This window comes from Lissotriton vulgaris, chromosome 6 (assembly GCF_964263255.1).
Source record: "Lissotriton vulgaris chromosome 6, aLisVul1.2, whole genome shotgun sequence".
Taxonomy (NCBI): Eukaryota; Metazoa; Chordata; class Amphibia; order Caudata; family Salamandridae; genus Lissotriton; species Lissotriton vulgaris.
In genome coordinates this window covers 1,779,860,731-1,779,877,085 of record NC_141694.1, presented here as the reverse complement: position 1 = coordinate 1,779,877,085, position 16,355 = coordinate 1,779,860,731, and the positions used below count along the sequence as shown (strand labels likewise).

At 43.8% G+C, this 16,355-nt stretch overlaps 1 protein-coding gene across 2 annotated transcripts in view; it reads right to left on the bottom strand.

Moving 5' to 3' along the window:
• The window catches only part of SCARA5 (scavenger receptor class A member 5), a 1,124,331-nt gene that overhangs the window by 919,326 nt on the left and 188,650 nt on the right, over positions 1 to 16,355 (bottom strand). For both annotated transcript variants that reach the window (XM_086928035.1, XM_086928037.1), the window contains exon 3: positions 15,104 to 15,229. In XM_086928035.1, coding sequence (XP_086784161.1) covers positions 15,104 to 15,229 — 126 coding nt within the window. The remainder of the gene's footprint in view (positions 1 to 15,103; positions 15,230 to 16,355) is intronic.

Genomic DNA, 16,355 nt, shown 5'->3' with positions numbered 1-16,355 from the left:
GTATAGTCCGAGCAGAAGTTCGCGCATGTAGTGGCTAAACTACAGGTTTGTTGGGGGTCTGTAGGAGCCTACCTGTCCGTCGGTACCTCTCGCCGGCTTCCGAGTGGGAGTGGAGGTAACGGACAGGTAGTCAGCACGGCCTTTTATTCAAATGCTAATTGGGTAATTGGTATTACTTGTGTGTCCTACAAGATACCAATCGCTTCCTTAATAGAAGCATTGATCGAAAGAGCATGTCCGAGTAAGGTACGCACTAGCACACAGGGCATGAGTGGTGCGATGAGGCAACTGATTCCTGACGCATGCGCATTGGAATCTGAGACGAACTGTCACTGGCGGCGCATGCATGATGCGGATAAAGGAGTAATTCCACACGCATGCGCACGATGTTGCAATGCCGCCTACCGTGATAAAGTGTGATCTTAAGTTAGTATTTCCATAGAGGCGAGTCGGGGTGCGGCCGCACCTTGATCAAATATCAAACCCTATGGAATAAGGTGAAATGAAATGAAATGAAATGAAATAAGGTATTTATAGAGCGCACGGTGGCCAAACGGCTTCCTGGCGCTGAGAGCTCTACTGAACAGAACAGACAGGGCCGAGGAAGTTAGCAGGGGTAGGCCTGGGCAAACAAGAATGTTTTGAGCGCTTTGCGGAAGTGTGAAAAAATGGAAATAGAATGCATGGAGAGAGGGAGGGAGTTCCAGAACCGGGGGGCAAGGACAGAGAATCTAGTTCCACCAGTGCGAGATTTACGAAAGCGGGGAACAGTGAGGAGGGCAGAGGTAGATGAGCGGAGGGTACGGGCAGGGGTGTGAGTTGAGATCAAAGAATTAATGAACGCCGGAGCAGAGCGATCAACAGCCCGGAAGACTAGGCACCCTAGTTTAAACAGGGATCTCTGTAGAACGGGGAGCCAGTGGAGAGATTTGAGGACGGGAGTGATATGGTGAGTTTTGGGAAAATGAAAAATAAGTCGGGCAGCCTGATTTTGGATTGCTTGGAGACGACGGGTTTCGTAGGCAGGGATACCCACGAACAAGCTGTTTCCATAATCAAGACGGGAAGTGATGAGGGCCGAAATAATAATTTTGAGGGAATCAAGGGAAAAGAAACGGGAAATTTTACGAATCAGTCGGAGGGAAAGAAAGCAAGAAGACACTACAGAACTGACCTGGCCGTGCATTGACAGGTCATGGCTGACCTTAATGCCCAGCGTTTTGACGGAAGGAACAGGGGTTGGAGGGGGACCAAAAATAGGGGGCCAGAAAGCAGAGGACCAGGGGTTGGATGAGCCACCAGTCAAAACAAGCTTAGTCTTATCTGGATTTAGCTTGAGGTGATTGGCGCTCATCCACCCGGAAATGAAAACCTGAGTGGAGCGAAAAAAAGATAAGGAGTGAGAAGAGGAAGAAAAATCAAAGACGAGCTGGAGGTCATCTGCGTAGTTGTACACAGAGACCCCCAGATCGAGAAGAGAAACAATAAGGGGGCGAATATAAAGATTGAAAAGAAGAGGGGAGAGAGAGGAACCTTGGGGAACCCCACAGGACACTGGGAGGGGGGAGGCAGAGAAACCGGAGAGGTGAACAGCTTGTGAGCGTCCTGAAAGAAAGGACGTAATCCAGGAAAGAGCGGAGCCCCGAATGCCAGCTGCGCTGACACGGTCAAGAAGGATGGTATGATCGACCGTGTCAAACGCAGCGGATAAATCCAGGAGAACCAGAGCTTGAGGGGAGTTGGTGTCGGCCTTGGCTTTCAACTCATCGAGAACCGCAAGCACCACTGACTCGGTCGAGTGGCCCGAGCGGAAGCCTGCTTGGTGGGAAGCGAGGAGAGGGTTCTGCTCAATATAAGTGGAAAGACAGGAGGTGGCATAACTTTCGAGGATTTTGGCAAGATAGGGAAGAAGAGAAATAGGTCTGAAATTAGAAGGGAGGGAAGAATCAAGACCAGGTTTTTTGAGGATGGGAAAAACAATCGCAGATTTAAATGAAGAGGGGACCAAGCCAGTTGAAAGGGAAGCATTAAGAAAGGAAAGAGAAGTAGTAGGGCAAGAGGTAAAGAGAGTTCTCAGCACGCGGGCAGGGGCACAATCGGCAGGGGAGCCAGACTTGATTTTGATAAGTAAAGCTAGAAAGGAATCCAAGGAAATAGGTGGGAAGGAAGCAAAGAAAGAATTAGACACAGGAAGGGCAGGATGAAGGGAAGGGAAGGGAGTTTTAGGAATGTTGGATTTAATTTTAGCGATCTTCTCGATAAAGAAGTCGTTTAAGGAAGAACAGAGGGCCTGGGAAGGGATAAGCTTGGGGCAGACACGATCAGAGGTGGCCAGATTAGTGACCAAGGAAAAGATCTCTTTAGATTTATTAGCGGATAATGCTATCTGCTCAGAGAAATACTTGATCTTGGACACAAGGATAGCTTTCTTATAATCATTAAGGAGACATTTATATTTGGCCTTGAGATCGGGGCAATAACTGCGGCGCCAAAGACGCTCAGAGCGTCTGAGTTCCAGTTTAAGGACCTTGAGTTCAGAGTTGAACCATCTATGGGCCTCGTCTGGGTGAATAGACTTGACTATTTTAAGAGGGGCAACTAGATCACAACCAGAAGATAACCAATTGCTGACTGCAACGGCCTGAAGATCGAGAGGAAGGCCGTTGAGGTCAGGAGGGGAGGATGCCAGGGAGAGGGAAAGGGAAGGGAGGTCCACGCGGTTCCAGCTGCGTGCAAAGATGTTCTTGGGGCGAGAGGATTTGTGAAGGGAACCGAGGTTAATAGTGAAGAAAATAAGAGAGTTGTCAGACCAGGTGCAAGGAAGGATGCTAGGGGGAGAGACAATGTCCTGAGATGACCAGACTTGGTCCAATGTATGACCAAGATTATGGGTGGGAGCAGAAACATGAGACAGGAGGTTAAGACACGAGAGGGTGGCCGTGAAGTCCTTGGATGCCAGATCCTCCCTGGGGTTACCAGGCCAGTAATTGAAGTCTCCCAGCAGGAGAACCGAGGAGTTGTTAACTACTAGGGTAGCAAGGAGTTCCTGCAGGGAGGCCACAAACAAAGGCATGCTCAGGGGGGGGGGGTACACAAGGACAACTGTCAGAGGGGCGGGAAGGTTAGTGGAACGGGCAACCAAAAAATCCACTCCAGCTATGGAAGATTGAGGGAGAAGCTGGAATTGGAGGCTGGCCCGAACAATCATGGCTACACCCCCTCCGATCCTGCCGTCAGGGCGATCAGCCCGGAGGGCGTAGTAGGAATCGGTGAGGATGGCCAGGATATCAGGGAGTGAAGCCTCTGAGAACCAAGTTTCTGTTAAAAACAGAATGTCAGGGGAATCGGAGGTAAGAAGGTTAAATAATTGCAGTTGATGCTTGCCTGCCGAGCGAGTGTTAAGGAGGCAGGCAGAGGCAATGTGAGAAGGAGAAAGTGTGGTGGTAGAAAGCATAGGATCCTGGGAGGGCAAGGAAGGAATAGCTCTCGGGGAAGTGGCACGGTCAAGATGGGGGGCATAGATACCTTGGGAAGTGAGATGCTGCGTGAGGGAATGGGAAAGGGGCACATCAGCAGAGCAGGAGAGAAGTTGCGCAGAGGAGTAGGCGAGTAAAGAGGCAGGGGCTGTGGCCCCTGGTCCCGGCCCGTCGCGGACGGGCGCAAACGGGCTTAACTTAGGCGCAACTTCGGCGCGCCTTCGTCGCGCCCGCTGCGCTCGTCCGCTGCGCGGCCGGGATAGGAGAGCCATAAAGTAGGCCGCCGGAAGTAGTAGGGGCGTGGCAGGGGGTGGAGGGACAGAGGAGCTGCCCCACCAACCACAGAGCAGCCCAAGATGGTGGCCACGCCCGTCCCCGCCCCAGTGACCTGCCCGTCAGAGTGGGAAGAACGATCAGCGTGGGGCGCTCTGGCAGCAGGAGCCAAGGGGATGAAGTGGCGGCAAGGGGTGCGCGATGTCCAGAGCGCAGCCCCAGAGCAGGAGGAGGTAAAGTTATTAAAACAGTCTTTCCTATTTAAAACACAAATTTGCGCCACACCAGGTAGCGTTGTTGCTCCCGACGAAGCCTCGGGAGATCTGATCGTCAGTGAAAGCTGGGGCGGGGCTCAACCAGTCCGGAAGAAATTGCCAGGGGGGGAGGGACAGAGGAGCTGCCCCACCAACCACAGAGCAGCCCAAGATGGTGGCCACGCCCGTCCCCGCCCCAGTGACCTGCCCGTCAGAGGGGGGAGAACGATCAGCGTGGGGCGCTCTGGCAGCGGGAGCCAAGGGGATGAAGTGGCGGCAAGGGGTGCGCGATGTCCAGAGCGCAGCCCCAGAGCAGGAGGAGGTAAAGTTATTAAAACAGTCTTTCCTATTTAAAACACAAAGTTGCGCCACACCAGGTAGCGTTGTTGCTCCCGGCGAGGTGACAAAGTGTGTCTGTGTTTATCACGGACAGATCAATGCCTCAATCTATTGTGGTAAAACCGAGAGGCCGGTGGTATTTAGGTGTTCAATAACCGTTCCCCAACAGGGAGCAGCGAAGGGATTGGTGATGTTAACTATGCTCACCAGAAGAGCAATGGTATATGCATTTATCATATCAATTTTCAGTCAGCAATAGCCTGCAGTTTGGCCCATATGGCGCTATTAGTGCAATCCAGTTGTTTTTCATATATGGGCTGAAGTACAGTGAACATGAACATTTATTTGTAGACCAAGATGTTATAGTGATGTCCACGGAATATCGTCGATAAGGCCCTTATTGTCACTTTTAAGTGAGAAAATCCATTTTTGTTCCTTAATAAATAGGAACATGGATACATCACTAATGTGGGGTGGGATAAAGGGCTGTTCTAGAATAATCCACTTTATATCTTCAGTTGTGCGTTTATGAGTAAGAAAGTGATCAGTCAGTCTTGTCGACTGTTTGCGGCATCGGATCGTGCTTTTGTGTTCCCCGATTCCTAATTTAATTTGCCTGGTGGTGTATCCAATATACCTCAAGGAACATGGGCAGGTTATCATATAAATGACTCTTTCTGTATTGCAATTTGTGTGTTTTCTGAGGAGCCACATTTTGCCTGTTCCTAAGTCAATCCTTTCAGTCTTGAAGTTTTGAGGGCAGGCACTGCATGAGCCACATGGGTAGTGGCCCTGTACCGGTGGAAGGTCCCAAAGTGTTGTAGGTCTGTCCTTCTCTTGAGTTCTAGGTCTAGTATGTACCAGGCTATCACATAGACTGGGTGCTTTTCTAAAAGAGAACAGAGGTAGTTGGATATTGTCATCAGTTATGCTCAGAATACTCCAATGCTTACGTATTGTTTTCTGAATTTTATTTGACAGCACACTAAATGTGCTTACAAATGTGAGTCTGTCCAGTGGTGGTTTCTGAGGTCGCTTTTCCAAAAGTGCTTCTCGGTGGTTATTGGAGGCACGTTTCCATGATCTTTTGACCAGATGTTTAGGGTAGTGTCTATCCTGTAATTGATGGGATAGTTTAGTTGCATGTTTATCAAAAAGTTCAATTGATGAACAGTTTCTTCTGAGTCGAAGAAATTGGCCTACAGAGAGATTGTCCCGCAGTGAACGTGGAAGATGACTATTGAACACGAGAAGGGAGTTTCTAGCCATGGGTTTGGTGTAAAGCTCACATTGTAATCTCCCTGCTTCTGGAAAGATGAACACATCCAGGAAAGGGAGTCTCTCATGGCTAAACTCAACCGTGAATTTGAGATATTGATTTCGGTCATTGAGCCAGTGATGAAATTGTTGGATCTCCTCAATTGAGCCTCGCCAAACAACGAGGATATTGTCAATATATCTCTTCCATAGCAACACCTGATGGAAATATGGGTTGCTATGGTTGAGAACGTGATCCTGTTCGAATTGCTGAACGTATAGGTTGGCGAGGCTTGGGGCAAAAATGCTCCCCATGGAAGTGCCGGAGATTTGGAGGAAGAATTCTTCTTCAAATTTGAAGAAGTTCTCCGTCATTGCTATTTTAGCACAATCCATGATAAAGTTGACAGGAGTGATACTGTCCAATTCTCGCTGGGACAAAAGTTGTCTGATGGTCTCCAGTGTTTTCTTCCTGCGGTATATAGGTATAGAGTGACTCCACGTCGGAACTGACCAAAAGATCTGTTTCAACGTTGAACTCTATGTCTGGTAGAAGTCTCAAAACATCAGCCGTGTCTTGTAAATATGTGGGCATCTCTTTTACAAGGGGTCTGAGAAAGAAATCTACAAAGGTAGAAAGAGGCTCTAAAAGCGATCCGATCCCGGAAATAATGGGACGTCCTGGTGGTGGTCAAGTGGCTTTATGTATTTTAGGTAGGCAGTAGAAACCAGGGGTGACCGGGTTGTGTGTCACCAGAAATCTGGCCTCATGGGATGTTATCCAGCCTTCTATACTGCCCTCATCTACCAAGGTCTTAATTTCTACGAGAAGTCGTGGCGTCGGATCCTCAGACAGTCTACGATAGAATTGAGTGTTGTTGAGTTGTCTCAGACATTCTTGTCGGTATTGAACCATGTCTAGTACGACTGTGGCCCCACCTTTATCCGCTGGTTTGATTATTATTGATGGATCTTTAGACAAATTGATGAGGGCATTCCTTTCTTTCTTTGGAAGATTATGGAAGCTTTCAGAAGCTACATCATGCAGTCCCATAATGTCATGTGTGACTGCTCGTTCAAAAGTAGTCACCTGAGATGGAACTTGGTGGCTGAGTGGGGTGAACGTCGATTTGGGACGTAGTCCTGTGTTGATGAGGTTACCATCTGTAATACTGTCGAGATCAGTTTTATTTTTGAAGAAAAAGTGAAGGCGTACTTTTCTAAAAAAAAATTCAAGTTCTATTCTCAGTTGAAATGGATCGCCTTTGTTCGTAGGGGCGAAGCCAAGTCCCTTTTCCAGGACAGCTTGCTCAGTAGATGTCAAAATCCGAGAGCTCAGATTTACAGCTAGGTTCTGCTCGCTTCCGTGCTGGTACTCTGTTGAGCAGCCCTCCTGCTCCGTGTGTTAGGGAACGAGGGGTCTGCTTCCCAATGGACGGTTTGCTGTCCTCTTCTTTTGCCGCGGTTGTGTCCACGGCCACGTCCTAAAAAAAGACGGATCTGAAAAGACCTGTGGGTGCTGAGTATAGGGGTTCATATGTTGTGCAAATGGAGGCGGTTGAAAACCCCAGGGGCCCGGGGGCCACCATGGGGCCGGATTCTGGTAATTGTCCGGGTAGTTACCTTGCATACCACCTCTCTGTCTACCCCCTCTTTTGAAAAAGCGACCTCAGAAACCACCACTGGACAGACTCACATTTGTAAGCAATAAATAAATGTGCTGTCAAATAAAATTCAGAATACAGTACGTAAGCATTGGAGTATTCTGAACATAACTGATGACAATATCCAACTACCTCTGTTCTCTTTTAGAAGAGCACCCAGTCTACGTGATAGCCTGGTACATACCAGACCTAGAACTCAAGAGAAGGACAGACCTACAACACTTTGGGACCTTCCACCGGTACAGGGCCACTACCCATGTGGCTCATGCAGTGCCTGCCCTCAAACCTTCAAGAATGAAAGGATTGACTTAGGAACAGGCAAAATGTGGCTCCTCAGAAAACACACAAATTGCAATACAGAAAGAGTCATTTATATGATAACCTGCCCATGTTCCTTGAGGTATATTGGATACACCACCAGGCAAATTAAATTAGGAATCGGGGAACACAAAAGCACGATCCGATGCCGCAAACAGTCGACAAGACTGACTGATCACTTTCTTACTCATAAACGCACAACTGAAGATATAAAGTGGATTATTCTAGAACAGCCCTTTATCCCACCCCACATTAGTGATGTATCCATGTTCCTATTTATTAAGGAACAAAAATGGATTTTCTCACTTAAAAGTGACAATAAGGGCCTTAACGACGATATTCCGTGGACATCACTATAACATCTTGGTCTACAAATAAATGTTCATGTTCACTGTACTTCAGCCCATATATGAATAACAACTGGATTGCACTAATAGCGCCATATGGGCCAAACTGCAGGCTATTGCTGACTGAAAATTGATATGATGAATGCATATACCATTGCTCTTCTGGTGAGCATAGTTAACATCACCAATCACTTCGCTGCTCCCTGTTGGGGAACGGTTATTGAACACCTAAATACCACCGGCCTCTCGGTTTTACCACTATAGATTGAGGCATTGATCTGTCCGTGATAAATACAGTCACCTTATTCCATAGGGTTTGATATTTGATTGAGGTGCGGCCGCACCCCGACTCGCCTCTATGGAAATACTAACTTAAGATCACACTTTATCACAGTAGGCGGCATTGCAACATCGTGCGCATGTGTGAGGAATTACTCCTTTATCCGCATCACGCATGCGCCGCCAGTGACAGTTCGTCTCAGATTCCAATCAGTTTTCTAATCGCACCACGCATGCCCTGTGTGCTAGTGCGTACCTTACTCGCACATGCTCTTTCGATCAATGTTTCTATTAATGAAGCGATTGGTATCTTGTAGGACACACAAGTGATACCAATTACCCAATTAGCATTTGAATAAAAGGGCGCGCTGACTACCTGTCCGTTACATCCACTCCCACTCGGAAGCCGGCGAGAGGTACCGACGGACAGGTAGGCTCCTACAGACCCCCAACAAACCTGTAGTTTAGCCACTATATACTTTACCACTCTTCTGCTAGATTGATTTCTGCGTAAATAATTTCGTCTGGACTAGCATTGTTTTGACCATAGATCCGGTGGGGAGATGTCGACCCTTGGAAACAACTGAGTTTAGTTATAATATTTGGAAGTAAATAAGCGACATAGCTATCCACCGTATTCTAGTTGTGTTTGCGGTAGTATATATATCCATTAAATCTATATCTTCCATTCTAACAGAGCGGGGCCTCATTTCGTCTCGAGCGGGTGCCGGGTGAGGTGAGGTTATTTCCCACATAACGCTGGGTGAGTAGAAAACTTTTATAACAGCTCATGATAAAAAAAAAATCATTTTGAACCAGGAGGACATTAGCCCCCTGTGAAGCGAGGATACTATTTGCTCCTTGCTATGTATGTGTTGTTTGTTCTGTTTTTTCTGTCATTCGGGGATCAGAGTGGACACTGTTTTGACATTATATATTTTGTGTGCACTATCTTTCTGTCTTTTTAGGAAAAGGACGAGCCATTTAATTTTCCACCGGTTTACATTGGGGATTCAAGTTCCTGGTAGGAGTATTTTGATTCAATACTGTATAATTTTTGCACATACTTACTCTGCAGTCGCTATTAAATCACGGTCCTGAAGAAAGCTGGAGACTTCATTCCGAACAGCTGAAACATGTTGACCCCACTGCCCCGCGCACCACAAAATTATAACTTCAAACTATTTAGGCGTGTTCTTAATTTGGACACTAGAACAGTGCCTATTAAACATATTTTCTGCTCTGGTAGTCAATTTTAGTTTCACTTTTTCACTCACTTTTTACTTAGTACTGCACATCATCAGTACCACTTGAAATACACTGTGGCTAGAAGGTTACCTCGGTAATCCATCTCTGCACCATCAACAGATGGGTTGGGCGAGATTTGGATCCACCATCCGTATCCCACGTGATGAGATTCCGCCACTATGGTGGGCTGATGGGAGTTTTTCCAGCCTAGTGTAATTTCTTGTTTTTGGTCCATGATCTTCGTTTGCACTTAGTCTCAGAACAGCACACATCTCTCCTTGACCAGGCATCTCTTGTTAATATTTGTTACACCCTAGAACTGACCTTGCTTTCTTTGCCTTCTCTAGTTCAGCACAAAAGATGTTTCTTTCCTAATCTCACTCCATCCTAACTTCTGAAATATTTTCTAACATCCTCATTACCTGCCTATTAACAATGCAAGGATGTTCAACTTCTTTCCAATAAGGCCGGATCATGCACATATTTTAAAAGAACCACAGAGAGTGTAAAACATTTTATACCTAGGCTCCTGGGATAGAAATTTATGTTATGTGGATAGCCAACACCCTGGCATTGATCTGACTGGACACCCAAGTATACTGAGCGATGGAAAATAATATCATGCTGTGCATCTTCAAACTCTGAGGAGGCCACTTTAGGAACAGATTAACCAACATCTTTGTCTGTCACTGTGCACACCATATTACAATCACACCAGTCCAGCAAGGTCTCTGGTATCACTCCAGCACTTCCTCGAGTGAATGAAAGGGAGCGGGGGCCTCTCCAAGATCTATTAAACAAATAGACAATGCTTGTCCTAGAATGTTGAGACAAGGGTTGGGCACAGTCCAGTTAATGGATAATCTTGCAATCATGTTCTGAAGGGCTTAAGTTGAGTAAGTGCAGTTAAAAAATGCTGGAAACATTCTTGTCTCATAGATGTGCCCACAAAAAGAGCTCACAAACCTCCAAGGGAGGATTCTAGGCAGGGTTTATGATCTCAGCAAGCAATGGATAGAGAATAGGAAAGCTGCCAACAGTTACTAACTGTGCCCAGCCCACATTAGTTCTGGTGACACCCCAAGCGTAGGCCGCCCTTGCGCGTCAGGTGCTTGGGTATGACATGTTTGCAGTCGCACAGGACAAGCCCAGCATATGGAGCTCATTTGACTTTTTCATTAGAGCACGACTGTGGCATGAGTTTACAGACCTACCATCACACATCTGTAATCTGCATGAAATTAAGGCAGGCATGGACCTGTTTATAACAATTCATAGCATCCATTATTTAGCAGTGACTTCACAGATGGGCACAAAAACACTCTAATAACACACAAAGCAACATAAATAAGCAGATAGTTTTAAAAGGCGTGTGTAAAATCCTCTGTTCGACAAAGAGGTTTGCTAACGCAAGCTTGTCAACGTCACAAAACTTCAATTCTCGACAAAAACACCACACATTTACATTTTTTAGAAGGATTTTCCTTGAAACAATTTCTTGCAAGAAAATTATAGGGGGTTGCCCCCAAATATTTTTTAGGGAAAATCTGAAAAGTCCCCATTCCTTGTAAAGTTAAAAAACTGGATAAAACGTTAACCCATTTCTAGATGAAAACTGTTGCAACTTTGCAGACACTTAGGTCCTAATTATGATGTCAGACGGGCGTCTGACCAACACCGTAGAGGAAACGGGACCTGATAATGTCCATTGTCACATTTATGATTTCCTAATTCTGGTATAGGCTACTCCACTTTCCATCCTTCCCAGACTATCATTAAAGTAGCACAAAAGAGGACAACAGTTGTACAATCTTTTAATTATTACAGCCTCGTGTCATGGGTATTAAATATATTGGAAAAGAACACCCAACTCACATTTTTTGGTACGCTTCATAATTGGAGACTTTCTCCCATCCGAGTAGGTAAGTACCTCTGGGACCAATTCAACCTTTTGAGACACTTCTCAATTAATTACAATGGATAATTGCAGGGATCCAGATATAAGATATTATAAAAATTGCCAAAAATGTCTCCTTTATTAGGGTGTGTCCTGAGTAAGGTTAAAAAGGAGAATTGTTGAATCTCTGTCGAAATGAATGTTTCGCACATACACTATCTTCCAACAAGTATTGGCAAATGTTCTCAATCAGTTCAGTGGCCTTTGTCACAGCTTAAGAGAGCCCTCCTTATAGAGCAATGAATCATGCATCATCTGGTATAGATGCATAACGCTCTCATATCTGTGATACTGATGTGTAATAATAAACCTTGCCTTTGGTTTTGATTCTCTTCCTGGTTGTAAAGGGGTGGCACTTCCCTTTCGTCACGGGAATGTGGCAGTGGGGGAACCCAGTTGGTCCTCTTTTTGCAGTTGTTGCAACAGACCAATGATGAAGCACCATTGATGAACAATCCCTTTAACCTGTTGCGTGCTCATGACGAGTTCAGCTCGTTATGAGGCACGGTTGAGCTGCACTCATGACGAGCTGAGCTCGTCATGACAGCTGGAACGTTCCCACGAGGGGATAATTTCCCCGCTGTGCTGAATGTTCCAAAACGGGTGTGGTCGTGACGAGCTCTGCTCGTCATGAGTGCAGTTCCACTGTGCCTCATGACGAGCCGAGCTTGTCACACTCACAGTGGCGCCGCGTGCCCCCCCCCCGCACAGCAGGTGAAAACGCCCTGCAGAGAATGGGGTTAAAATGTGAGTGAGGTATCTTTTCCAATATCTTTCTATATCCATGAGACACAAGGGTTCCAACTGTCATACACGTGTGAAATGTTGTATAGCTAGACAAGTCCTACAGCAGTGCTAAACTTCCCAGTCTCTTTGTGTAGTAAGAGGCGGATTAAAAGGGGTCATAGTAACTGCTGTTATCTACAGCGCATAGTAAGAACAGACAAGTGATGTGAAGATCTATATAAAAAGTAACTTATCATTCCCAGTTACCCATGTATAACTTCATATGTATACCAAGGACACAATAACCAATACATTGTTTACTGTGCATAGACCTGGGTTTTTACTGCATGAATTGTCAATGTTAATTTCTAGAGACTGGGACAACGAGAAAGTCTAAATATGAGACATATATGTCAGGGAATGTCATGATAGCATTATTCAATAAAATGCTGATTGTGTATTGCATTTATTTCAAGAGTACTTCAAAACATATATTTGTATTCCAAAATAATAAGTAAACATTTTATTTTATTTTGCTGGCCATTTGCAGGTCCACAAAATAATAGTACCCTAAGAAATCAATGCACTGGAGACCTTGAAGTTTCAGAGATTTCATATATGTATAATAGGGGGAAAATTATAAATCCTTTCGAGGGGTTACAGATTAGTTGTAGTGGGTCTGCATAGAATTGCAAGTGCTAAGTATTCCAAGATCAGGTAGCTGTTCTACAGAAGAAGGAACCAGCACGTTGAACATGTAGTGACTATGGACCAATTCACAAAGTTTATTCTGTGAATAGTTGAGTCTTGATCCTTTCTCCTAGTGTAACACACTACTGTGTTTCTGAAATGTAGGTATTTATGCTCAGGACCAGGTTTCCAAAGCCTTTTTTCTGTGTATAAGGATGCAGTCTGGACAAATGTGTCAGTACTCATTGAAATTGCTATTTGTTTTAGAGCTGGAAATGAAGGAGATATTCTACTCTTAGAACAATGTGATTCAGGTCCTAAATTGACAAACTCTGGGTCTGAATAGGACTTAGTGAAGACAATATAGTTATATGGAACTCTCATAAAGTACCGATTCTGTACCACAATTGTACTTGCAAAGGGGAAAAAACTACAATGTCATGAGATTACCTTGAGCAAAAGGTCCTTACTACATTTCCTAGCTGAACATCCTTGTGCCCAGTGATAATAATAGATACCTAATTATTGTATCTTTCTGAAACCTGGACATTTTCTAAAGACTAAAGAAAGAACAATTGGGCATACAGTTAAGTTGGGAAACTACAGAAATTCCCTTAATAACAGAACAGGTCTTCCTGGTTTGCAACAATGAAAGAGGATGTGGCGAATTAATTAAAGGCAGTGGAAATAGAGGAATTCATCATCATCTTGAGGCAAACCAACAGAGTCAACAAAAAGGATCAATAACGGTGTGAATCAGAGCTTGTTTGACCCCACCTATTTTGGGGTCAAATCCAACAGGTCTGCCTTAAATTATGAATTGTAATATATTATTTGCTAAAAAACTAGAATAGTGACAAAAACCACACAAAATGATTGTTTTCTGCACGAACTGCATTTATGAGGTAAAGAATCTAATGTGCAAAGATTCAGTATTCTTTTGAGATGTAATGCAGTCTCTCATGCATTATAATGCTAGCGCTCTGTTGGTGATGGAAGGATACACTAAACAGTCAATAGTATGCAGTGAGAAAAGTATACCTCTGGGGAGAGCCAAAGCCTGTATTAATGGTATTTTCAAGAATTGGTAACAGGAGGTAACAGAGACACCTCTGCTGCATACTAGTCAAAGGGTGAATCTAGATCACAACACACCTAACTCAACAATAAAAAAATCAAATCAAAATCAGATCCTATCTTGCATGGTTTAATGAAGAATCCTAGAAACTTAATTGAAGAACACAGGACATATCCAACATATTCAAAGAGAAATCAGAACTGCAGGGATGTTACAAAAATGGGCTACCAGACAATATTAGAAAGAAAGAACCACAACATCTAGTTTATGTCATAGTTCATAAATAGACATTAAAAATGAGAAACAAAGCATTTTAGAGTCAGAAAACAAAGAAACACCAATCTTAAGTTTGTTGCTACAGAGTAATTATGCCAGTCGCAAATGGGCGAATAAACAACATAAAGAACGCTTGCCAAAACTGATCAATAAAATTGTGATTCCGATAAAATTTAAATATCAATATAATGTTTCAAAAATAATACAAGGAAAGGTCATTAAATTGTTTGCATCCTAAAGATTGATGCCTGATCAAGCAAATGGAAAACTATGCACTGAAGCAAACATATGGTAATTTTAAAAAAATGGGCAGAAAATTACACTACTCTGAACAAAACATAAGCAGGTTTTTATAAAAGAACCCCCACACAGCTCCTCACTTATACCCCATGTGCAGACATAACTGGTCCCCACCCTATCAGTCAACATGTTAACTGTAGCCGCATGAATCACAGATACCTAAATAAAATTATAGGAGACCTGATCTGGAGACCTTCCCAAATAAGTACTTGTACCATTCACCACTACCTATAGTCATAGTGGATGATCAACATCTGTCCTTTGTCAGAATTATAAAGTTCTGAACATAGCTTAGAAACATGATGCTTAAGCACTCAGCAGTAAGCCCAACATAAGATATGTGGACCACAGTCAGGTCAGATCTTCATCTTTACATTTCTCATTGACAAATTGTATATGTGAAAGGTGTACTTAAACTGGTACTCCTTAATGCAGCACACCAAGCATATGCAATCCCACAGAGCAAAAAAAAGTCAAATGTCTGTCTTTTTTTCTCATGTGAAAGTATAAAGACCCCTATTAAAAATCAACACCTTAGAAATATACATCTTTTTTTTCACCTGCAAGTATAAAAACCCAAATAAAACTCAACACCTTAGAAATATGTATCCTTTTTCTTACCTGCAAGTATAAAGACTCCAACAAGGATTAGAAAGACGAGCAAGTAGAGTCCGACAACAGCATATTTCAAAGCAGCTAGCGAACCGAGCTGGCCACAGCGGCTCGCTTTCCTTCGACTAGCCGGACCTAGAGGTAATGATAGTAATATTAATAGTATAATAAACAGTGTTACTTCTGTCAATCTCTATCCCACACTTTAGATGTCTGTTTTCCTCTTAGACCAAAGATTTTCATTCCATTATCTCTAAAATTAGTTTTCTTTTCTTGAGCAATATGCACACTTTTGATGCACATGTATTAATCAAGTATAAGATATTTTTTGACATTTTGTAAGACAAATAACAACAGCGTGAAATTCACAGTAAAACCTTATTCATTAGACATTTGAAATTAAAATATATTACACAATCTTAGTAAGAGAAACAATATTTGAGAGCTTTAAAGTTATTATAAAAACATTCAGCATATATCTATCATATTAAATTGGTGTTATGTGCAATCTTAACAGCTGCATTAACTTGGTTTGGCATTGGGTGAGAAGATACAGAACGTGGGCTTGAAAGTTGCCTAGCTGGTGCTTGTGCGTGATACAAAAGAAAAACCGGAAAACATAAAATAGTAGCCAGTGTATGGCCCGTCCTTTGAGCACAAGATTAGATCACACATCCAATGTGCTAAAGTAGCTCACATCAAACCCTTCTGGGAGAATCTTGGAGGCTTTGTTTGTATCATTGGAACCAGCATTTCTAGTACACTCCATGCACTTAATTTAACATGACATGAATATGACTAGCTATCTATCTTTGCAGGGATGCTCCAAACTATGACAAATGGACAACAAACTGAGGATGTAAGTTGACAACACAAGTCAACCACTGGCCAACCACAACTTTCACACAATGATGTGATTTGTGGGACTTCCTCCACATTTTCTGAGCCCCATGTCTACATTACATGCTGAATATAAAAATCAACTCTGACAAAAAAATTCAAATCAGCCAAACACTCAAGGAAATCGAGCCTAGAATGGGTCCACGGAGTTGTGGCTGGTTCGTGTCAAGCCCATCCATCTCTGAAAGCAGCCATGTAGCCCTGCATCCTTCATGATATATGGATCACCATCATGTTTGTTTTAACCAATCCCCAATATAAGTGGGATTTTCAAATATAGTTACAGAAAATGTGATCTTCGTTTGCTGGAAAACTAACTGCAGACATCATTCTGTCTAGTTGATGGCCCGTATACGAACAG